The 25,533-nt window shown below is 36.6% G+C and overlaps 1 protein-coding gene across 1 annotated transcript in view; it reads right to left on the reverse strand.

Moving 5' to 3' along the window:
* Enthd1 (ENTH domain containing 1) overlaps window positions 1-25,533 on the reverse strand; it is a 92,111-nt gene that overhangs the window by 48,815 nt on the left and 17,763 nt on the right. Inside the window, exons 3-4 of the mRNA XM_042697990.1 lie at window positions 10,023-10,141; window positions 2,454-2,577 (exon numbers count right to left, since the gene is read on the reverse strand). Of these exons, the coding sequence (XP_042553924.1) occupies window positions 2,454-2,577; window positions 10,023-10,141 (243 nt within the window). The remainder of the gene's footprint in view (window positions 1-2,453; window positions 2,578-10,022; window positions 10,142-25,533) is intronic.

Below are 25,533 nucleotides of genomic sequence, written 5' to 3' on the forward strand. Positions count from 1 at the left end.
GGCTTGAGACCAAACTAAGGGAGTTTTACATGATGATATCAAGGAAATCAGAGTTCTCTTGATTAACAGTTAAGAACTGTTACTTTTTTTTTTTTCCTGTTAGAGTGTGAATTAAAGACCTCACGCTTGGATTGCTCCCTTGGCTGGCTAGCTTTCCACAACTTAAGTCATACCTCCATCCTGATTTTTGCTGGTTGCTTTGGAGATGGGAGTGCACTGGATTTTCTGCCCAGGTTGGCTTTGAATCAGATTAAAAAAAAAAAAAAATCTCAGCCTTTTGATTAGCCAGGAGTATAGATAGGCTTCAGCCACCAGTGCCTGGCTCTGTTGAATGTTTTGAAACTGGGAATGAAATGCTAAGATCTACATTTTAGCAAGGTATTTAAAGAAAGTCAAGGAAAGACTGGAGAAAAGAAAAAAAACAAGAACAAGGTCACTAATTAAGATGGGTCTAAGCCCAGTATATAGTGGGATCATTGCAATGTGTTGCATAACTTTCTTTTCCTCTATAGGGTTACCTCCAATGCTCACATTTACTTGTTTTAAAATGTTAAATGGGAAAATATGCTCACACAAAATCTGCCCCTGATATTTATAAGCAGCTTTACCCATAACTGCCAAAACTTGAAGTACTCAAATGTCCTATACTAGGTGTTAGATGAACTGGGGCCCATCCTATTCAGCACTCAAAAGAAATGAGGATCAAGCCATGAAAAGAGATAGAAGAACCTTCAATGCATCCCACCAACTGGAAGAAGCCAATCTGAAAAGATTACAGATTATGATTCCAACTCTGTGGCATTCTGGAAGAGGAAAAACTGTGGAGACAGTAAAAAGATCAGTGGTTGCCAGAGGCTTGGGGATAGGTGGGATGAATAGATGATACACAGAGGATTATTAAAGCAGTGAAACTACTCAGTACAATTGCGCATAAAAACATATCATTTGTGAAACCCACAGAATATACAATATCAAGAGTAACGCTAACACAAACTATACACAATATCAAGAGTAACCCTAACATAAACTAAGGACTTAGAATGATGACCATGTCTACATGGGTTTATCAACTGTAACAAATGCACCCTTTGGGTATGGAAAATTGATAGTGAAGAAGGCTGTACATGGGGAATATGCAAACTCTATACATTCTACTCAATTTCAGTGTGAATCTAAAATTGCTCTTATACAAAGTCTATTTTAAAAAAATGTTAGGAGTGAAAAATGTTAGGCAATGTTAGAATATAACATTGCTGTTCTTCTTCCAAGCTTCTGGATTTGGGATCTGTTGACTTTATTTTAAGAATACCAAACAAGCTGTCTAAAAATTGTAGCCATTTATAACTATTTATGTGAATACCATGGTATACAAATATCACTATGACCCCCAAATCTTGTTTTTGTGCTTATTAAAATATCTTCAGTGTTCTCATAAACTGGCTTTATAAGAAATGATACACATGAATGTGAGTTTGTAAAATAAAATAAATCTATACTAATGTTCCACAACTTTTATATTTTGGATACTGAGGAGCTATATAAGGGGAAAATTTGAGATGTGTGATCCAGTAAGAGGGAGAAGACTGAGCTCACCATGAGACAGCCTTGTGATGAAGGAAAGAATGCCTGGATGCACATCAAAGCAAAACAGCTTATTCCTACCTTAGCAAGAGACATTCCACCTAATGTGCTGAGAAGACTGAGAGAAAGAAAGTATTGCAAATGGAGAGTTCACAAAAAAAAAAACCACAGACTTGGTCTTCTGGCAGTCAGATCTTAAAGGACCTTGACTAAGCGGTACAGTCCAGCTAGGACTTACTGGAGGCCAGATTTGTGTAATTTTGTACTTTGTCTTTCTCTAATGCCAATTATTCAAGAGATGATTAATTTGTAGGATATGTATTAAATAGCTGCCTTTTTGCATATTTGCTTAGAAAAGCAAACTATCAAAAGTTAATAAAAACCAGAAACTAAAATTAATTTTTTATTTTTACAATACATTACAGAATATTTAAGGCTTGTAGTTACTTTTTATTAATATGTTTTTATTGTGAAAATACCATACAGGGGGGTTACAATTACGTGGGTAAGATAATGAGCACATTTCTTATCAAGCATTGTAGCCTCCTGCTTTGTTTTCCCCTTCCTGTCCCTTCGCATCCTCCCTCCCCGCCTTCCTCCCCCACCAAAGTTGTAAAGTTCGTTTTTTGACATAACGACTTGTACACCTCATTGTTACTTTTGAAACAAAATGAAAAAGAGGAGGAAAAAGAAGGAAACAAATGACAAAACAAGATTATAGGACACTGTGTGGACTGAATATCATGCTGGTCTTTCATTGACCACATTAAGAGTTAACTGTTGCTACCATGAACAAAATAAAATCTACGATTTGTATATTTCCTTCTTAGTGCTTCTTATTCATGTAAACTTCCATCCCTTAGCCAAATTACCTGTATCCCAGAGGTTACAGACTTCTGCCTCTCCTTCGGACAAACTTGTAGTTGAAGAGATAATACAAGGAGGTACTGTTGGCAAAATTGGCTTTGGGTCTTCATCATAAAACAGCATCAGGTCCTGACATAAAACAGGAAAAAACCCAAGAGTTGAAAAAAACTAAAAGTAAGTCTCATTTGGGATACTGACATTAACTGAATATTTTCATCATAGTCACAGGACTCCTTGGGTCTCTTTTATAATAACCATACTTATCTCCTACTGCTTCTATAAATCTTTTCCTACTAATCTGTTCTCCGTTTCTGTAATTTTGACATTTAAATTGTTATAAGAATAGAAGCATACAGTATGCAACCTTTTGGGATTTGTTTGCTTTTTTTGTATGCTTAGTATAATTCTTAGACATCCATACAGATTCTTGTGTGTATCAATTTGCTTCCCCCTTCTCACAGTTGAGGAACATCCATGGCATGGGTGTTTTACCATTTAAGGATATCTGGATTGTTTTTACGTTAGGGCAATTACAAATAAAACTGCTATGAACAGGGGCTGGGAAGGTGGCTCAGTGGTAGAGCGCTTGCCTTGCACGCCTGAGGCCCTGGGTTCCATTCCTCAGCACCACGTAAGCAAAAAGAAAAAAGCCGGAAGTGGCGCTGTGGCTCAAGTGGTAGAGCGCTAGCCTTGAGCTGAAGAGCTGAGGGACAGTGCCCAGGCCCAGAGTTCAGGCCCCACGACCGGACCCCCCCCCCCAAAAAAAAAAACAACTGCTATGAACATTTATATACAGGTTTTAGTAGGATGTAAGTAGGTTTTCCTTTCAGTAGGATAATGACTAGGAGGGTAATTTCTGAGCCATATGGGAGTTTCAGGTTCTGTTTTATAGGAAGTTACTAAACTGTTTTCCAGAGTAGCTATTCACCATCACTGGAAACTGTCACTATTTTTATTTTTTTCATGTGCTTATTTACATCTGTATTTGCCAAAATGACTGTTCATATCATTTGCCCACTTTTACATTTCATTTAGTTTTTTTTAATGAGTATTGAATTCTGTCAAGCGCTTTACTACATCAACAGATCATGTTATGATTTTTCTCCTTTAGTTTGCTGATATAAGGAATCACATGAGTTTATGTTGGTATATTGCCAATTCAACTCAAGTCTGTTGGATTATGATGATATCTTATATTTAACATTCATATATCCTTTTTCCTATGCTAAGAATCCCAGTAGTCAAGGATATAAAAAATGATACTAATAGAATATCACATGGTCACTGTCCATATTATACTCAGAAATCTGGAGTCAAAATACTGACATCATAGAAAAAAACAACTAAATGCAAGGTAAACTTATTTAACTTTATTTAACTTATTTAACTTAATCGTGCACTTTTTAATTATGTAAGGATGCTTACAGCAATGAAGCTACTCTGTATAATACTATAGTGGTAGATTGGTGTCATTACACATTTATCTAAACTCACAGATGTATAATACCAAGAGTGAATCCCAATGTAAACTACAGACTTTGATTACAACTTAAAACTATAGGTTCAGCCAGGCGCTGGTGGCTCACGCCTGTAATCCTAGCTACTCAGGAGGCTGAGATCTGAGGATCACGGTTCAAAGACAGCCCGGGCAGGAGAGACCGTGAGAGTGAGACTCCTATCTCCAATAAACCACCAGAAAACCGGAAGTGGCGCTGTAGCTCACGTGGTAGAGCGCTCGCCTTGAGCTGAAGAGCTGAGGGACAGTGCCCAGGCCCAGAGTTCAAGCCCCACAACCGACAAAAAAAAAAAAAAAAACTATAGGTTCATTCTGGTAGAGGATCCTGATGGTGAAGGAGGCTGTGAATGTGGTGGAAATACCTTCTGCTCAATTCTGTTCTAAACTTAAAATTGTCATTTTTTCTAAAAGCCAAGGTGATTTCTTATTAAGTATTAGAGTAAGACAAGTCTTTATAAGAATACTTAAATCTAGAAGTAATAAAGGAAAGACAAGTAAATTTGACTACAGGAAAACTACAGACTTTTATAAGGCAAAAAAGGTCAAAAAGTCAAAATGTTAAATGGAGCCAGGTGCTGGTGGCCCATGCCTATAATACTAGCTACTCAGGAGGCTGAAATCTGAGGATCACAGTTCAAAGCTAGCCCAGGCAGAAAGATCCATGAGACTCTTATCTCCAATAAACTAATCAGAAAAAGCCACAAGTGGTGCTGTGGCTCAAGTGGTAAAGAACTAGTCTTGAGCCCAAAGAGGCTCAGGGACAGCACCAAGTCTGAGTTCAAGCCCCAGGACCAGAAAAAAAAAAAAAGTTAAATGGAAAACTGAAAACAAATAGATTAACAAGATGGTCAATGAGCTAATTCTTCAATAGATAAACAGGTCTTAAAACCTGGTAGGAGGGTCTGGGAAGGTGGCTCGGTGGTACAATGCTTGCCTTGCATGCATGAGGCCCTGGATTTGATTCCTCAGCACCACATAAGCAGAAAAAGCCAGAAGTGTCACTGTGTCTCAAGTGGTAGAGCGCTAGCCTTGAGCTGAAGAGCTGAAGGACAGCACCCAGGCCCAGAGTTCAGCCCCCACGACCAACAACAACAACAACAAAAAAACAGATAGGAAAGCAGCTTTGGGATGTGGCTCAGTGGTAGAATGCTTTTCATGAATGAGACCCTGGGCTAGATCTCAAGAAATTTAATTTTAATAATAAGAAGATGAGAGATCAAGCTACTTGGGAGGCTAAGATTGGTAGAGTCACTGTCAAGGCCAGTCCAGGCAGAAAAGTTGGAGACCAGGCAGAAAAGTTGGAGAGATCACTTCTCAACTAAGAACTGGTTGTAGTGGCATGCATCTGTTATCCTAGCTATTAGGGGAAGTATAAAATAGGTAGATCATGGGCCAAACACATGCCTGGCCAAGAAGTAAGACTTCTCAAAAACAACCAGTGCAAAAAAGGGCTAGGGTATAGCTCAGAGGTAGAACACCTACCTGGCAAGCACAAGGCTCTAAGTTCAAACCCCAGTACTAAGAAAAGAGAAGAAAAACATGAAAAATCAAATATGAAAACTATCAAACATGAATAGAGTTAATAAAAAGAAACATAAATGCTCAATAATAAGCACATCAAAAGTTGCTGACTTTGGAAGTGGCGCTGTAGCTCAAGTGGTAGAGTGCTTGCTTTGAGCTGAAGAGCTGAGGGACAGCGCTCAGGCCCAGAGTTCAAGCCCCATGACCGACAAAAAATAAAACAAAACAAAACAAAAAGTTGCTGACTTTTACATATAATTCTATTAAAATATTTTCACAAATATGAAAAAGTAAGAGGAGGAGCCACTCCCATACATGGGTAGTAGGTATAATTGGTGCAAGTTTTGGGATGGCAACTTCACAGTAACTTTCACAACTAAAAGTAAGTACTGCAATTCTATGTCCAGGACAGGATCATGATTATATATATGAGGTTCTTAATGGAAACTCTGCTTTTAATAAATAAAATAATAAAAAATCCTGAGGATGATTATCAATAGGGAATGATTAAAGATTAATTTATACCTCAAAAATACAACATAGCTATAAGAACTGGTATAGAAATAGGCTTATAATATGTAGTTTAGCAAAAGAACCCTATTTTGGAACAGCATACAATAAATGATTACATTTATTATGTAGAAAGATTTTTTGTTAGTGTTGCGCAGGCAATCAAGCAATAAATATTGAATGATTCCATTTAGGTAAAACAATAATGTGCTTACATAAAAGCTTTCCCCAAAACTCATTTTAAAAAATGCTAGTAGGAGCTGGGAAGGTGGCTCAGTGGTAGAGTGCTTGCTTTGCATGCATGAGGCCCTGGGTTTGATTCCTCAGCATCACATAATCAGAAAAAGCTGGAAGTGGCAGAGCGCTAGCCTTGAGCTGAAGAACTGAGGGACAGCACCCAGGCCCAGAGTTCAGGCCCCACAACTGACCAAAAAAAAGCTAGTAGTAGGTGCTTTTGGGAGAGGAAAGCAAGAGCAATGAAACAAGAAAACATTTTTTTCTTCATTCTTTGACCTTTTACATTGTTTGGATTTTAGTACTAAGAATTTTTTAATTAAAAAAGAAATAGTAAAAGCACAAACACGAAAACAAAAAGTACTTTCACACATGAAGCAACGACCCAGCAAAAACAAAACAAAAAAACCAGAATGATAAATAAGTATAATTGGAGGAAAGCTTAATTTCCATTTCTCAAACAACTTTGATGAAGTCTAATTTTTGTAAATATAATACATGGCATGGAAATAAGCCAGAAGATACAATTTGTATATTCTTCATGTAGGAAAATACAGCAAGTGCAAGTGGTAGAAGATAAACATTCGTCATCTACACTATCATTCAGTAACTCACAACTAGACTGAAGATTTTGGTCAACTATAATTTTGTGGGAGCCACTCCACAGCATCCCTATCTGTTGCCATGGGAACAACTGAGACAAAAAAAATTTACAATCGCAATGTTCAATCTCCTCTAGCAAGAAAAAGAGGGCTTTTGAGGTGGTGAAAAGCTGTAAATAACCTTATTGGCAAATTTAATAAATATTCTGGACAGTATGAAAGAGAAAACAGACATGCCTGTTGAGATGTAGAGGCTTTACTTAGTTTTGAAAGTATCACTTAGGAAGCACTATTCTGCTTTTGAAAGCTCTATCCTGCTCTGAATTTTGTTCACTGCTTTTAAGGTAATTTTTCTTCCATATGTGGAGAGAATAAAGATGTATCTACTTAAAGTTTTAAAAGATATCTTTAAGCACTCTCATTCTGCCTAAGCAATCAATAACAAAATTTATTTCTTGTTCTGTACTTGGAACATGAAAATGTTAATATAGGTACAATTCACTTGCAACCACAATCTGCTTTACTGTTCAACTTGTTAGGTGTCTTCTGCTACAGTAGCAGACTACTGAAGAGGGCATATTGGATTACAACGGATGCTCCTGCAGTGATAGGAGAGATGTTTGTCAAAAGGATGTGGGTAATTGCTATGATAAAGTCAGGCATGCTTTGAAAAAGAAAAGCCAGCTTCTTAACTTCTTTTGAGAAAAGGGCACCATGTTCTTTGTGACATAATATATGGAATGATATAAATCAGTAAGAGGGGTTTTGTAAAATGTGAAAAAACAATAATCAAAATTTTAAAATGGATATAAAATCCTAGATAGCTTATGTCTGGCTCCCAAACACACAGGAGATTCCAGTCTATTTTCTACTTAAAAGCTATCAACAATAAATAGGCACATGTCAAATTTAAAAATCATTTTATCTTAATGTCTTCTAAGATAATCTATTTTCAATCTGTGAGTTATTACGCAATTAAACAACAGTGAAATTTCAACGTTAATGTGGCTTTCTGAGCTGCTACAAAAGCAGCTGAGTCAAATAACTAATTGGGTTGGAGTTTGGGGCTGATGACAGAAGGTCAAGAAAGAATTCCAACCCCCTCCATAGTAATTATGGCAAGAAATATTACACAAAGTACTCTAAGTAGAGTATCACAAACGAGTAATGTCACAGGAAAGAAAAGCTAATACATAGTGTCTGCTAGTCATTTACTTCCTCATCTACAAAAATGTGTCATCTAATGATTCAGTAATGAGTAACACCAAAAAGACTCTTCTATCAAGGAGCTTTCCTTCTAGGGGAAAAATACACAGTAAACAAAAACAAGTGAACAAGAATTTCATATTAGTTATAGTGGCATAATTTCTAGTCAAATGATTCTTTAAGTATCTTTATAACCAAACATGTAAAGAAAAAGATATGGTCATACCCCACACCAAGATTGACGTCTTTACAGATGATGGTATGAACAGAAACACACTAATGGCTAAAGCTATGGAACATTAGAGCTCTGGATCCAGAAAAAGGCAGAGAAAATCAGGAGCTTAGCTCTGGAGGGATAAATACAGGTTGAAAGTGTCCTTTGGAAACCGAAATGCTAAACATGAGCTCAGTGCCTGAAGTTATGCTCAATCACTGGGGATCCTCTGCTCATAAAGAAAGTGGAACTAACTTGTCAGTCACAGCTTGGGGCTGTAGCTTCTAAAAGTATTACACAGAGGTAGGTAAGAGGACGCAAACTTCTCTAGCAACTAAACCACAGTATCCCTTGGTCTGGGGGACCAGAAGCCAGGAAAAAGAACAGCGCCTCAAGCTGCCAGAGTAAGTCCTTAATGTGGACAGACAGTCCCGGCAGTCAGGAATAGGCAAGTGAAAACCTGTTACGCAGATAGGGGTAAAAAGCACACTAGACTGTAGACACAACAACAAGTCCTGAAAAATGAGCTAACAATTCAATATTCCAAAACAGAAAGAAAACTGAATTCACTCTTACAGCATGAAATAAACCAAAAAAAAAAAAAAATAGTATTGAAACTCAGTCATTTGAGAGTCCTTTAAAGATAACTAATAGATATGAAGCAATAAAAAAGTAGGAATTTAAGAGTGACATGACTGAATTAAAGATGTTGAGTGGGCATTTGAAAGTACAAAGAAGAACAAATAGGTATATGGAAAAAGAAGAGAAAAAAATGTAGCTATATGTCCGAGACGGTCAGAGAACATTGAAGAAAAACAGAGCAGGTACTGGCTCTGGGAGTTTCCTCCCACAGGAGGACTTAAGGGTACAACATGACAATGAGAAGAAAAGAAAAACAACCCAAGAAACAGAAAACTGATACATTTGTATAACAGGGAGAGATGCGCTATTGTACTGATTCCCTGAAAGAAGCCTGCTTGTGCAGTGGTAGAAGAAAATAAGGAAGAGGTTGTTGAAATTGCTTCCCCTGTTCATTCATTCCCTGAGTAAATGATACCCAGGAATCTGGGTGTGAGTTTACAGTTATTTTATTTAGAAAGTGTAAATCAGTAGACAATGATGTGCAATTCAAAGAATATAGTCTATATACACACAAATAAAGTTCTAGAGCATGTATACTTAGAAAATGTGATTTTTGTTAAATTAGCGTAAGAAATAATTTCTTAAAAGATTTTTTTTTTTGGGGTCCGGTCGTGGGGCCTGAACTCTGGGCCTGGGCGCTGTCCCTCAGCTCTTCAGCTCAAGGCTAGCGCTCTACCAGTTGAGCCACAGCGCCACTTCCGGCTTTTTTCTTTTTGCTTATGTGGTGCTGAGGAATCGAACCCAGGGCCTCTGGCATGCAAGGCAAGCGCTCTACCACTGAGCCACCTTCCCAGCCCCTCTTAAAGATTTTTAAAAGTGCATAAATCATAAAAGAAAACTTTGATAATTCAATCTGTATAACAAAAAATACCAAGAAGAAATGTGGAAAGATAAGCAAAGCTTCACTTAGAACAAACATATAAAGCTGAGAGAGGCAAGAAAACAAGCTATCTTCCAGAAAGGAAGGAAGGCAGCCCAGCAGACATGCCAATTTTAGCCTAGTGAGACTAGGGTCAGACTTCTCACCTGACTAGGGTCAGGCTGTAAGATAACATACTTGTCCTGCCTTAAAGCACAACATTCTTGGTAACTTGCTACCACAGCTGAAGGAAACCTGGGCAATGCCCACCTCTGTTGACTTCCAGGCCTTCTTCTTGAGTGGCAGAGGTTCCTTGGACAGTGGGACTTCAGCAGCTAACTGGAGGTCCTTGCACTGCTCTGGCGGCATTCCCATCTTGGGAGCATTTTCTGCTAACAACAAAAAGCCAACATTCAACTCTGGCAAAAGTCATATTTTACATTAGTTCATAATTTTTAAGTTAACCAACTCTCAAGATTCATTTTGCCTGCTAAATATACATCCTCTACCAATAATAATCTACTAGTATTATTAATCATTTTAAGCTAATTACTAATCACTTTACAATAATTAGCAGTTCAATATGATTTCAAAAATATAACTTGCTGGGTGTCGGTGGCTCATGCCTATAATCCTAGCTACACAGGAAGCTGAGATCTGATGAATGTAGTTGGAAGCCAGCCTGGGTAGTAAAGTTCATGAGATTCTTATCTCCAATGAACCTGGAAAGGAGAAAGTGGAAGTGTGGCTCAAGTGGTAGAGGGCTATCCTTAAGTACAAAAACTGGGACAGAACCCAGACCCCACACACACACACGTGCTACAACTTAATTTCCATAACTCTTACCCAAATGAACAGTTTTCTTATAGCTTTATTATTTGAAACATTTATGATAATAGGTTTAATATAGTATGTAGTAACATGTAACACAGAAAACAGAATTAGTAAATGTGAAGATTATTGAAAGGAAATTTCATCAATATAAGAATGACAATTATAATTAGTTCAAGTTGGTATGTAAGGAATTTTGATATTGCTTTGTGAATTTCATGTGTTCGAAAAGACATCAACCAGAAATGTATAGGCTATCTGATAAGACAAGTAACTTTGTTTGTTGGTGGTGGTGTGGGGCTTGAACTATGGACCTGGTCTCTTACCTTCAGCTCTTCAGCTCAAGGCGTGAGCTACAGAGACACTTAACACAACTTAAAATTTTTTAATGTAAAAAATACATCAATAAAAATAAGTATTTCTGCTTACATACATTTACTAAATTTAGTATTTTTCAGACTCAATAGCTTTTGCCTCTCTGTGTTATTGACTGTGTGTTAGTACCAATTCTGAAGCTGGGTTTGCAGCTAAATGATAAAGCACTTTCTAACATTCATAAGGCCCTCAGTTAATCCCCATGTTGCAAATGAAAAACTAAAGTCTAAATTGTTAGTACCAACTCTATCTCAGAATATTATTATATGCAATAAGAAGGAAGTATTAGAAGGCTATCTTTACACTGGTACACACAAACTATTGTAGAGTATTTCCCAGAGGCCAAGTAGGCTCACATTATTACTTTGTGTGTATGTGGGGAGGGGGTTGTTCTTAGACTTGAATTCAGGGCCTGGGTGCTGTCCCTGAGCCTTTTCATCCAAAACTGACATTCTACCACTTTGAGCCACTGAGCCACTTCTGGTTTTCTGGTAGTTAATTGGAGATAAAGAGTTTCACAGAAAAAAAAAAAGAGTTTTACAGGACATTCCTCCTCAGGACTGGCTTCGAACCACCATCCTCAGATCTCAGTCTCCTGACAGGTCAGAGCTGGCCCCCTTTCAGTATATTGGTGGTTAATTGGAGATAAGAATCTTATGGATTTTCTTGAGTGGGCTGGTTTTGAACCATGATCCTCAGATCTGATTTCCTGAGTAGCTAGGGTTATAGGTGTACACTACTAGTGCCTTTTAAATTGTCTGCCTGCAATGATTCTAAAAATTCATCTACCTTTCAAATTAACTAGGTTTGAAAGTAATCTTTGAAAGAGGTATCAAGATAAGTTCTCTATTCCTATTCATAACCAGCTTTCCCCCACTTCACAAAAAGATGTACCACTTATCCATTTTTATTATGGTATATCTTCTCAAACATAAGAACCTCTAAGTCATCAAACAATAGTTTAAAACAATGGTTAAAGAGGACTTCTTTAAGGCACAAAACCCACACATTGCTCTTTCTCACATATCTTGTACATACCAGGATATTTGCTCTTATATATTACAGTATGGGGCAGGATAGGTAACAAATTTCATGTAATGTCCTTGTGCTTTTCATCTCCCAACTATCATTAAAGGATGTATCATTTCTAAGAGAGGATCCTCTGAGAGCAAAGCAATGAAAACTGGGGGCAGGATTCCATGTTATCAGTGAAACAGACTCAAGATAGGGTCCTAGCCTCACCTTAAGGAGAGAATTCAGAAATGAGAAGGTTATTCAGAACATTATTTTGTTTGTGTAAAGAAAGTAAGGTATTTTCCAGGGAAAATACTTTAAATCTTATTTGTCTGAGGTTTTTTTTGGGGGGGAGGGGGAAGATAGTACTGGAATTTGAGCTCAGTGTCTACTGCTTAGGACAGGCACTCTATCCACTAAGCCACAATCCAGCTGGCCAGTTGCTTTGGCAATAAAAATTAGCTTTGCCAAGTAGGTTACCTGGCAAATATTTTCCAAGAATTGAACTGATTAAATTTGTAGCTTTGAACAGGATGGAAACATATTTAATGTATATGCTATATAATAAAATCATTTTTTCAAAAAAGTTACTGTGTTGACAGATATAAGAAAATTAATATTTTTATTTTCTCCACACTTGCTGAGTATATTAAGTTAAACTCTAACAGGTTTAATTAATAGTTATTTGATACATTTTGGTAAAAGATTCTTGGTATTACTCCCAGAAATTGAGAAAGCAAATTAGTTCTAATGACTGTTTTAACAAACTTTTTTCAAAGGTGCTTCTAATTCTTTGCTTTCAATAATACTGAAGACTTAACAGTCAACAAGAAATAAAAAATATTTTTGTAATAAGTCATTATATAATTGTTGGCATATTACTTAGAAGAAATTCATAGAATTGATAGTCCTTTAATTAAACACCCTATAGCCCCAAGTGTAATTTGCATGAACTAATTTTCATAGTATTTAAACCCATGAAAATGTAAAACAGAAACAGAATTGATAATGAACTTGGCATATATTTAATAATAAGCAATATGTACATATGGGTAAATGAATAGTCCTATGTATCTCATAAAAGCACACAGTTCTAATAAAATTGTATTCTTGATGTTTGGCAAGTATTTATAAAATGTATAGGAAGCCATGTGGTTTTGATAAGCTCTATATCAACAATAATTGTGCAAGAAATCAGTCTTGTTGGGCATGCTGACACACTATAACCTTAGATTAGGAAAGTAGAGGCTAGCCTGGAGTACACAGCAAGTTCAATACCAACTTGGGCTTCACAGGCCAAAAGTCAATCTGGAAGGAATATTTTACCACTTAAAGCTTTTGCTCAGAGATAGTTAGATAAATGATTTTTTTATTGTGAAAATACTGTACAGAGGGGTTACAATTACATGGGCAAGAGATAAATGATTTTAATTTATATAGATATATATATATATTTGATGTGAAAAATAATTTCAAGTATGAAACAGCTTACATAAGGATAAAATTCTGTGAAGGATATGGACTAAAAATATGATTTCAAGGAGAAAAAGGAATGATGTGATATTTTCAGCAGCTAAGCACTAAAATGTGTTTTTCCCCCCAGATAGATGGCAGTTGTTGTTTCAATGATGTTTACACCTCTTTAGATACATGTGAAAGAGTGATATGATTTCTTGTTTGTTTTGGTGGTATAGAGGAGCAAACAGAGTTTTCCCCGTGCTAGGCAAGTGTTCTGCTACTGAGCTACATCCCTCTTTTTATTTTATTATGTAGGATCTAAGTTGCTAAGGCTGGCCTCAAACTTGTGGTCTTCTTGCCTCACCTTCCCAAGCAGCTGAGATCACAGACTTGCACCACAATACCCAACTTGTTTTACTTTTTCTCTATCTTTTATGTCAACATTTGTAATATTTCAGAATTATCTCACAGTTATTCTTCTAAAATCTAAAAATTTGTAAGAAAATACAAAATTTTTCAAAATCACTTCAGGATTATACAAGAAAAGCAATGGAATGAGACATGGTATCTGCCTTCTGATATCATGTACAATCTGTCCAGGGAGATAAGTCTAGCATACAGACTTAAAGGAAACAATGAGACAAGAATTACAGGCTGTTGTCATTGTACTTGATTTTGGTACTGTGCCATCTTGTATGTACATTTATCTAATTTGAGGAGGGGAAGGGTAATAACAAAATGCGGAAACAAGGACACAGGAGGACCCATCGCAACAGTGATACAAGACACTATGGTGGAAATGAACTTTACAACTTGGGGGGTAGGGAGGAGTGAGGAAGAGAGAGGAGGGAGGGAAAGGATAATAGGAGAAAAACGAGGGGTAACAAACCCCTCTGTAAAGCATCTTTACAATAAACAAAATTTTATAAAAAGAGTTACATACTGAACTTTCTTGAATTAACTAATTATAGTAAGAACCTTAAAAATGAAAATTTAAAAAAGTCTTTGAAGGATGGGATTCTAATAAATGTAAATGAAGACAAACTACTCTAAGCAGAGCAAAAGGAGGAAGTATGGTACACTGAAGAAATAATGAGGAATTTTTTATTATGTTTGTATCTTTTCATTTTGTTGCAACCATACATGAAAATGAATAATTAAAATGGGCTTATTTGGAGTTGGAGATTTTATAATTAATATTGGCAAGCAGGGTGATTTGGGGCTTAGATCATCTGTCTACATTGCTCAGATTTAATCAGGAGCTGTATTATCATTCCTTCAGTCTTCACCAACAAAATTATCTTTGAAATAACATAGACAGGCTTTACACATCATTGAAATAGGTTAATGAAAACTAATTTTGAAGACAATTGTGAGAAACATGGAAGAATAGTAAGAACGGTGAAAGAAATATATCTTGATATTTGGGAATGCATTTTGGCCTAAAGTAACATGGGGTAAGAGAAAAGCAATCAGAATACAAAAAAACCATGGAAATTCTCTCTCTTTTTTTAAGTATGAGCAGAACACTACAAGTGAAGTGTGCTTAATTAGATTAGGTGATCATACAATATTTATTTCTAGATTTTCACAAGCAAAGTGAAAGGAAAGAAAATATTTAGATCTTCAGTGGAATCATTACTATTGTCAATTGAGACTGTGAAATCACAGACTAATGAGGGTAAATAGGTGAATGAGAAGTCTCAGAGACATGGTAAAGATGCTGCAGGAAATGACATTATGGAGTCACTCTGAGATGAGGACTGAGATATCAAAGTTGTAAGTACTTTGTATCTAGAAAAGCTATAGACCCTGTTAAGTTTGCACTACTTTGATAATATCTCAAAGTAGAACTTGTGAGCACTGTAATAGTTCTTAGATCAGATATCAAACTGTCAGTGAGACTATCAGACTAACAATGCAACGGCATACTCGGAATACAAATACTCCATAAATTTTACACATTTTCCAACTGTTCATTTTTTTAGTTCTAATAAACATGGTTCCTATGGATCAATAGGATCATTTCAGGTGTAATTTAAGTAAATCAAGTCATTGATTTTTAACTAAAATTAACTTTTCAGAAGCATGCTGTAGTCTCAGCTACCTGGGAGGCTAAGCAGGAGGATCACTGGAGCCCAAGAACTGGAGGCCAGGCTGAGAAATACAGTGAGACTGTTTTTTTTGTTGTTTTTTTTTTTAAATATTCTTTTTTTTTTTTTTGTCGGTCGTGGAGCTTGAACTCTGGGCCTGGGCGCTGTCCCTCAGTGTTTTTTTTTGTTTGTTTGTTTGTTTGTTTTGTTTTGTTTTTAAAAAAAGAAAGACAATGCATTCCATCACAGAAAATATGCAGTGGGCTAAAGAAGAACTGATTTAAAAAGTAAATTCTTATGGTGATTAAGTCTCTAACTTTTGGAGAATTGTAATTTTGGAAACCTGATTATAATTTCATTAATTGGAACATAATTATACTTAAGCATCTTCAAGCAACTATTATTTCTCTTGGTATTTTTTAGGCTTTCCTTTTTCATAATTTCAATGTAACAGAAAAGTTGGAATAGCCACCAACAAATCTACATAGTCACTAGCCATGTACAACAATTGTTAACATTTTGCTCTAATTGCTTATTCTCTATTTCTTCTCTATTTGTGTGTACATATTATTAGTGCCCTAGATTTTAGGACTAGAAGAAAAGCTATTTCCCCAGGAAGTAGACTTGTCCTATTTCCATGTGGAGAGTTTATCAGGAAGTGCTTTCTGAAGGTATCTGTGAAGAGTTAGGGAAATGGAATGGGTTGCAATGGGGTATAAAGAGAAGACTCCTTTCAGAAGCTGCTACTTTTGAACATATCTTCGCAGTTACTACCTTGAAGCAACAGAACTAGACCACATTCAAGCCACTGGGTGTATATTCCCCCGCGAAGGGGGCATGACCTTGAGTGAACAGCCTTTCTTTAGCTATCAGGAATTTCCAGCAAACCTTTAGCTGCACCCCTATAGTTGCAGAGGGAAGGAACACCTTGACCTCAGAGCAAAGCTCTGGGAGGTGTTCCACAACACCTGTTACTGACACACCTCTGTGTCTGCTCTGTTTCTAATCAGTTCTGAGGTGCTTCAGAAGGACAGAGAACAGTATACAAGAATTATTATAAATTCTTGAAAGGTGAAAGTTGAGATTAGTGGAGGAACAGCATGACTACAAAGTTAGGAAGAATTGGGCACCAGTGTTTCATGCCTGTAATCTTAGATACCCTGAAAGCTAAGATCTGAGGAACACAGTTCAAAGCCAGACCAGGCAGGAAAGTCTATGAGACTCTTATCTCCAACTGACCACCCAAAAAAAAAAAAAAAAAGAAAGAAAGAAAGAAAAAAGAAAAGAAAGAAAGAAAGAAAGCTGGACATGGAGCTTAAGTGACAGAATGCTAGTCTTGAGCAAAATAGCTCATGGAGAGCATCCAGGCCCAAACTAGAAATGAGCATGTATGCACATGTGCATGCTTGCATGCACACAGAGTAAAATAAACAATAAACAAATAAATAAAAATATGGAAGAGAAGAAATATAAAGAACAAGAAAGCAAAGATATTTAGGCAGATTCCTAAAAATTAAATTTGAAATAGGAAGACAAGAGGAAAAAATGGATAAACTTTTACTGCTGGAGATTTTAAAAAGGAGTTAAGAAAATTTTATTTCAGCATTTTGCCAACAAAGACATATAAAATTTAAGACACTTCCAAGAGTTCTTAAGAAAAATAAGAAAATGGAATTACATGCTCAGCTCCAGAGATGAGGAAAAATAGTCACACAAAAGCTGGTTTTAGTGTACTTTAGCTGATTTCTGGGTCAAAAAAGCCAAGTGAAACTGTGACACAGAATTCCTAGCACCTTGACTGGGGATGTTGCTATGTTATAGAGTTTTTACTTGTGGGAGGCTCAAAAGAAATATTTCAGACAAGTACCAGTGGCTTATGCCTGTAATGCTAGCTACTCAGGAGGCTGAGATCTGAGGATTATGATTCAAAGCCAGCCCAGGTAGGAAAGACTCCTTATCTCCAATATACCACTCAGACAAAGCTGGAAGTGACGCTGTGGCTCAAGTGGTAGAGTGCTAGCCTTGAACACAAAGAGGTAGGGACAATACCCAGGCCCTGAGTTCAAGTCCCAGGACTGGCAAAAAAAAAAATCCCATCACCCAATATTGAATAAAATATTTCCTTTTTTCTCTCCCTCTTTCCTTCCTTCCTACTCCTCCCCCTTCCCTCTACCTCCCTGTATTATTAACTCTTCACTCTCTTCTCTCTTACTTTACTGGTAGTAGGGATTGAACTCTAACTCACGCTACTCTACCATTTTAAACCATGTCCCCTGTCCTTTTGCTTTTAGTTTGTTTTTTAGGTAGGATTTCATGCTTTTACCCATACTTGTCTTGGATGCCAATCTTCTTAACTCTGTTTCCTGAGTGTCTGGGACCACAGATATACAGGACCATACTTAGATTGTTTGTTTGATTTGGGATCTTACAAACTTTGCCAATCCCTGCCTCAAACTACAATCCTCCTATCTTCACCTTTCAAGTACTTTCTTAAAGTCAAAACTAAATAAAAAAGTTAATGACAACAATCTTACACAGAAACAGACACAACTAAAAGTAATTTTTAAAAGAAAAGAAAATAGCTGATGGACAAAAAAGAAACAACATCCATGACATACATCCCTTCTCCCTCAGAAGCGGTACTAGTTAAGTTCCTGAGGTTTTTGCATCATGGAAAATGAAAAGAACTGAACAATGCATTTTTCCTTTTATGACTGAAAAGTAGAAGTAGTTACAAGGAAAGAATGTGACAGTGTGTAAATAAAGATAACGCCATTTTAACAGAAGGGAAAGGTATGGCTCCCCACTGAATCAGGCAGATGAGCTGAAGCAGGAGGCTAGTTCCCAATTCCATAGGACCAGGATACATAACCCCACTGGACAGATGAGCAGAACCATGTACAAGACACATAGGAAACAGAGCAGAGTCCAGGGGTTCTAATGAAGATGACAGATCACTAATCCCTCTTTTCTGTACCAAAGTGTGCAAAATAAGAAATAGTATACCAACTATAGAGAAAACAATTGGTCTTAGATGATGAGTGGGGGAAAAAAAACCCACTAAGGGGCAAATTACAGGAATTGAAGCACAAGGGCTGGGAAGGTGGCTCAAGTGGTAAAGCGCTAGCCTTGAGCTGAAGAGCTGAGGGACAGTGCCAGGCCCAGAGTTCAGGCCCCACGACCGGACCCCCCTCCCCCCCAAAAAATTGAAGCACAGGGGTTTAAGTAGCAGGTCCAAGATCTCCCAAGTCATCAGAATCCAAACAGAAGCTATATGGCTCCAGAACCTGAGCTCACAACTGTTATTCTCCACTGCTTTCAAATTAGGTGCCTAGTCAGAGCTGCCTAAACATGTATAGAGCAAGATGTATAGAAATGGGCTGATAATTAAACAAATACATTCCAGTAGAAAAAAGGAAGAGAGATGGAAGAGCTTATTCATAAAAACAAACTAGCTCAACAAACAGAAAAACAATCGCTTACAATATGGTAGTCGATGGTTTTTTTATTATTATAAAATATATCCTTAAAATTAATTTTATAATTTGTTGCTATTACAGAACAATAGAAGCTGAAGTTTTTTAGAAAGTGTTTCTTGGCCTTACACGCTTCTTCCTTTTATCTGGGAAATGCTTTCCACTTTTCCTCATTTTTCTTTTCAGCTCTCTCTTTTTCATTGATTTGAGAATTCTTTATATATTCTTTGTTTTTGTTTTTGTCCTTTCCTTTTGGTACTGGGGATTGAATCCAGGACATTGCACTTGGGAGGCAAGCGCTTTGCCACTAAGCTATGTCCCAGCCCCTCTTTATATATTCTGAATACTAATCCTTTGTTGGCTCTATGTATTGGAATTTTTTCCTATTCTTGTGAAGGTTTTTTTTTTCACTTTTTGAATGAGAATTTTTATCTCAAAATGTACTACAAGAAAATCTACTAAAAAAAGCTAATCAAAACAGATGGTACTGGTAACAAAATCAGACAAATACAACAGTGGAAAAGAATAGACAAAGGAACCAAGAACAGGGAGTGGGGAAAGGAAGCCTCTTCAATAAATGGTCTTAGGGAAATGCTATAAATCTGCACTCTTACGATGCTCAGCAAGCAAAATCAACAAGAAATAGACAAAAGGCTAACTACTAAAACTATCAACTAAAACTTAGATGAAAAATCATTTGACATTGATATGGGAAAAGATTTTTTTAAACCCTCAATGCACAGGCAACAAAAGAAATATTTTATATTTAATATAGTTTCATTAGTTTTCCACTGCTGCTTTCACAAATGACCACGAAATTAGTGGCTTAAAACAACACCCATTTACTAGCTCATAGTTCTCTAAATTAGAAGCTTAAGCAGATTGACTTGGTTCTATTTCTGGGTCTCATGAAGCCAAAATCAATGGGTCAGTCAAACCTGACTGTTATCTGAAAATTAGGAAATAATCTTTTCTCAAATTAACAAGCAAAGAACTGGAACTACTCAAATGGTAGAATGCCTGCTGTGGAAAAAGCTTAGCATCATGTCCTGATTCCAAGCCCCAGTACCAGTACAAAATTTTCAAAAAGTAATCAAATATGATATAATTAATATAATTTAATATAAGATACAGATTGCTGGGGCTTACCCCAAGGTCCATCATAAGTGCACCTGTTAATTTCTTTTTAACAGTTTTTGCTCTTAGAGAACTGACAATATAATTAAAATGAATGCCTGGGTTCAATCCCCACAATCACAAATGAAAAAGGCAAAATCACACATGAAAAGTAAAAACTTTTCTGTTATGTTCTTACAAAATCTTTTCTTATCCCAACATAATAGAGACAACAACAGACGCTGGAGGGGATGTGGACAGAAGGGAACCTTACTGCATTGTTGGTGGGAATGTAAACTTGCTCAACCACTTTGGAAAGCAGTATGGAGGTTCCTCAAAAGACTTCACATAGAGCTCCCCTATGACCCAGCAATCCCACTTTTGGGCATTTACCCAAATGTTTACAAACAAGACCACACGAAAGCTACCAGCACAACTATGTTTATTGCAGCATTATTTACCATAGCTAAGATATGGAACCAACCCAGATGCCCCTCAGTAGATGAATGGATCAAGAAAATGTGGTATATATACACAATGGAATTCTATGCCTCCATCAGAAAGAATGACATTGCCCCATTTGTTAGGAAATGGAAAAACTTGGAAAAAATTATATTAAGTGAAGTAAGCCAGGCCCAAAGAAACATAGGTCCCATGGTTTCCCTTATTTGCAATATCTAGTATATGTATGAGTCAAGCGGAAAAGGTCAGATAAAGTGATGTTAGGAAAATGAACCCTTAGATATGTATTTTAATGTTTTTTTCTTTCATGCATGTGTTTCTAACGCATTTATAAGATTATTTCTTTGTTGCTTTGTATGTCCCTCCCCAACGGTATAACCCCTGCTTTCACTATATTTGATGTCAGTATAACTTGTGGAGGAGATGGGGAAAAACAAGTCGTTTAAGGATACAGGTGGACCTGTTGCAACAATGAGAAGTACAAGTTGTCAAGTTGTCATGTCCAAAACGAGCTTTACAACATCGGTGCGGGGGGGGGGGGGGGGGGGGGGGGGGTAGGATTGGGATGGGGGGGGAGGGGGAGGCTGGGAAGGGATGTGAAAGGTAAACAAAGGAGGAGGCTGCAATGCTTGGTAAGAAGTGTACGCATTATCCTGCCCATGTAATTGTAACCCCTCTGTACAGTATGTTCACAAATAAAATAAAATTTTTTTAAAAATAGAGATATCATCTTGAATTTTCTTCTAAGTATTTTAAGTTTTACCGTCAAGACCTTAATTCATCTAGAAATTCCATGTTTGTGCATGTTATGAGGAAGAGACCTAACTTTGTTTTTTTTCAGTATGGATAAATAGTCATCTCAGTACTATTTGTTTTTGTTTTTTTTGTTTTTTTTCCCCCCTTCCCATCCTCCTCTCGCCCTCCCACCCAATCCTCCCCGCCCCCACCCCACCAAAGTTGTAAAGTTCATTTTCGACATAACGACTTGTACATCTCATTGTTGCAATGGGTCCACCTGTATCCCTATTTAAAAGATTTGTTTTTCTCTTTCCCCTCCACAATTTATACCGACAACAAATACAGTGAAAGCAGGGGTTATACTGTGGGGGAGGGACATAAAAGCAACAAAGAAATAATCTTATAAATGTGTTAGAAACAATCACATGAAAGAAAAAAAACATTTGAATACATATCTTAGGGTTCATTTCCCTAATATCACCTTATCTGACCTTTTCTGCTTGACTCAGACATACACTAGATATTGCAAATAAGGGAAACCATGGGACCTAAGTTTCTTTGGGCCACTTAATATAATTTTTTCCAAGCCTTTCCATTTCCTAACAAATGGGGCGATGTCATTCTTTCTGATGGAGGCATAGAATTCCATTGTGTATATATACCACATTTTCTTGATCCATTCATCTACTGAGGGGCATCTGGGTTGGTTCCATATCTTAGCTATAGTAAATAATGCTGCAATAAACATAGTCATGCTGGTAGCTTTAGTGTGGTCTTGTTTGTAAACATTTGGGTAAATGCCCAAAAGTGGGATTGCTGGGTCATAGGGGAGCTCTATGTGGAGTCTTTTGAGGAACCTCCATACTGCTTTCCAAATTGGTTGAACAAGTTTACACTCCCACCAACAATGCAGTAAGGTTCCCTTCTGTCCACATCCCCTCCAGCATCTGTTATTAGAGTTCTTGATTTTAGCCATTCTAACTGGAGTTAGGTGGTATCTCAATGTTGTTTTGATTTGCATTTCTTTTGTGGCTAGGGAGGTTGAGCATTTCTTCATGTGTCTATTGGCCATCCTTCTTTCCTCTTCAGAAAAGTTTCTCTTTAAGTCTTTAGCCCACTTATTTATTGGGCAGTTGTTTCTTTGAAGATTTGTTGTAAGGGGATTTAATTTTTTGAGCTCAAGGTATACTTTAGATATGAGACCCTTGTCCGTTGTATGGCCAGTGAAGATCTTCTCCCAATCCATGGACTTTCTATTGATCTTGCTAGCTATGTCCATGCAGAAGCTCTGCAATTTCATGCAATCCCATTTGTCCAACCTTTCTTTGATTTGTTGTGTTTCTGGGTCTCTATTAAGAAAATTTCAGCCTGTGCCAACAAGACCTAGGGTTTATCCTATTCCATCCTGTAATGTTTTCAGAGTGTCTGCTTTGCCTCCGAGGTCTTTGATCCATTTGGAGTTGATTCTGGTGCAGGGTGATATATAAGGATCTAGCTTTAGTTTTCTACAAGTAGTTAACCAATTTTGCCAGCACCATTTACTGAAGAGGCTGTCTTTCTTGCATTCTATTTTTTTAACTCCCTTATCGTAGATTAGATGGCTATAGGTCTGTAGGTTCATTTCTGGGTTTTCAATTCTATTCCATTGGTCCTGAGGTCTGTTCTTGCGCCAGTACCAAGCTGTTTTGATTACTACGGCTTTATAGTAGAATTTGAAATTTGGTATTGATATTCCTCCAGCAGTGTTCTTTCTGTTGAGGATTGTTTTTGCTATTCAGGGTCTTTTATTGTTCCATAAGAATTTTTAGATTGCCTCTTCTATTTCCTTGAAGAATTTGAGGTTGGAATTTTGATAGGTATCGCATTGAATTTGTAGATAGCATTGGGAAGTATTGCCATTTTCATGATGTTGATCTTTCCAATCCAGGAGCATGGGAGTTTTTGCCACTTTCTAAGTTCTCTCAGTACTATTTGTAAGTCATCATTCTCCCACCAATCTGAAATGCCACCTATGTTACTGACTGATTTCTCAGTTGTACAGCTCTTTTGGGGACACACAAGTTGTTCCATTGGTCTATGTAACTGTCCTGCATGAGCATCACACTGTAATCACCACAGTTTTCACCTTATTTCTTAGAAAGGCAAACCCTTCAGATTATACTTTTTCAAAAGCAACGCTTTGATGTGTATATTTATTTATTTATTTATTTGAGACAGGGTCTTGTTATATAGCCTAGGCTGGCCTTGAACTTGAACTCCCATTCTTGTCTCAGAGTGCTGGAATTATAAGTTTGTACTACCACACCCAGTTGTTCTTGATTAGTCGTGAGCTTCGATTCTTCCAAATAAATTTTGCTAGCAGCCCATAAAATTCAATTTTAAAAATCCTGTTTGGATTTTGATTGTAATTGCATTGAATCAGTAGTTCTCATCGAGGGGCAAGTTTTGTTCCCAGGAGACATTTGGTCATGTCTTCATTTTTTGATTGTTACAACAGAAAGAGATGTTTGCTAATAGCATCCACTGGGTAGAAACCAAGGATAATGCTATACATCCTATAACACCCAGCCCTCACAACAAAGACTTGTCTGGTTCAAACAAAAGGAGTATCAAAACTGGGCTGAGAAACTACTAACTATACAATTTGGAAAGAAGTAACATGAGCACATTTTAATTTTGACTAACAGGAAATTTCTTTCCTTTTATATAGGTCTTCTTTATTGTATTTCAATAAAGCATTATAATCTTCAGTGTATGAATTACATAGATTTTTATAAGACTTATTCCTAAATATAGTGATTTTTAATTATAAATGGTATCTTTTTAAAGAACCATTTGCTGCTTGTGAATGCTACATAGAATATAAATTATATATTTTGGTGTTATAGCTAGTCATCTTTAAAAAAAACACTCTTATTTTTTAATGTCTGTAGACCTTTCCTGAATCCTATCTGCAATTTTTTTTCCCAATTTGATAATTATGCTTTTAATTTCTGTTACTTGTTTTACTGCAAAGGTTACTACTAGGCCTCCAGCACAAAGCTAACTTAGCAAGAATGGAAATAATCTTCTATTTGATTCTAAAAGAAACACTTCCATATTCAAATGTATAAAAAATTAACATCTTTTTTGTCTCCAAATTCAACTGATTTACAGTATGTTAAAGAAAAAGTGGTATGCATGATCCAGATTTCTTGAAATGTAAAGACTTTCATCATATCATATATAATTATAAAATATTTTAAAATTATTCATTAATTAATTATTAATCAATACCTGACAGGTATGTTTTTTGCTCTATGTTCTTTGAAGTTATTTTCTGGACTTATTTATATTTAGAAATGTTCTACCTACCTGGAGTATTGAACATTTTATAATTATTATTTTCTACTTTAAGCTTATTATAGCTTTCCTTTCATTAGCCTCTTTTATCTTCCTCTGTCCATTTACTTTCAATTTTAATGTGGACTTTACTACAGCTTATATCTGGACTTCTTTTTCCCAATCTGATAATTTCTGACTTTTTTTGGGGGGCAGTCATGGGGCTTAAACTCTGGGCCTGGGCACTGTCCCTCAGCTCTTCAGCTCAACGTGAGCACTCTACCACTTGAGCCACTTCCAGTTTTCTGGTGTTTAATTGGAGATAAGAATCTCATGGACTTTCCTGCCTGGGCTGGCTTTGAACTGTGATCCTCAGCTTTCCGCCACTTGAGTAGCTAGGATTATAGGCATGAGCCACTGGTGCCCAACAATTTCTGAATTTTAACAGATAAATTTAATCTGTTAAGTAATACAGTGTGTTAATACCTCTGGACTTACTCCTATCATCTTACTTTTCTTTTTCCTTTTTTCTTTGAGAGTTTTAAAACTGTTTAACTGAATTTAACACTTTACTACTGAAGATTGAAATAAACCACTGTCAGATCTGTGCCCAAGATGGCTTACATACTTGGAAAATACATATTAAAAATGTGGCAAACTTAATAGTGCATAAGTACTTTCATAGATGGACATAAAGAATGCTGATCTTATATCAATGTATACTTTACTGTTTTTTACCAAATTTGTATTTGGATTAGACATACTTAGACATACTTATTTGCACCAAAATCTGATAAACTTCTTTGAGGACTAAGTTTAAAACTGCCAGTTTTCCTTCAGCCTGTGGAGTCAGGTTATTTTAGAATTGCCTGTGACTCTACCCAGTCAGGTTGCAGG

The sequence above is a fragment of the Dipodomys spectabilis genome, unplaced genomic scaffold (assembly GCF_019054845.1).
Source record: "Dipodomys spectabilis isolate Male_0828 unplaced genomic scaffold, ASM1905484v1 ptg000230l, whole genome shotgun sequence".
NCBI classification, from domain to species: domain Eukaryota; kingdom Metazoa; phylum Chordata; class Mammalia; order Rodentia; family Heteromyidae; genus Dipodomys; species Dipodomys spectabilis.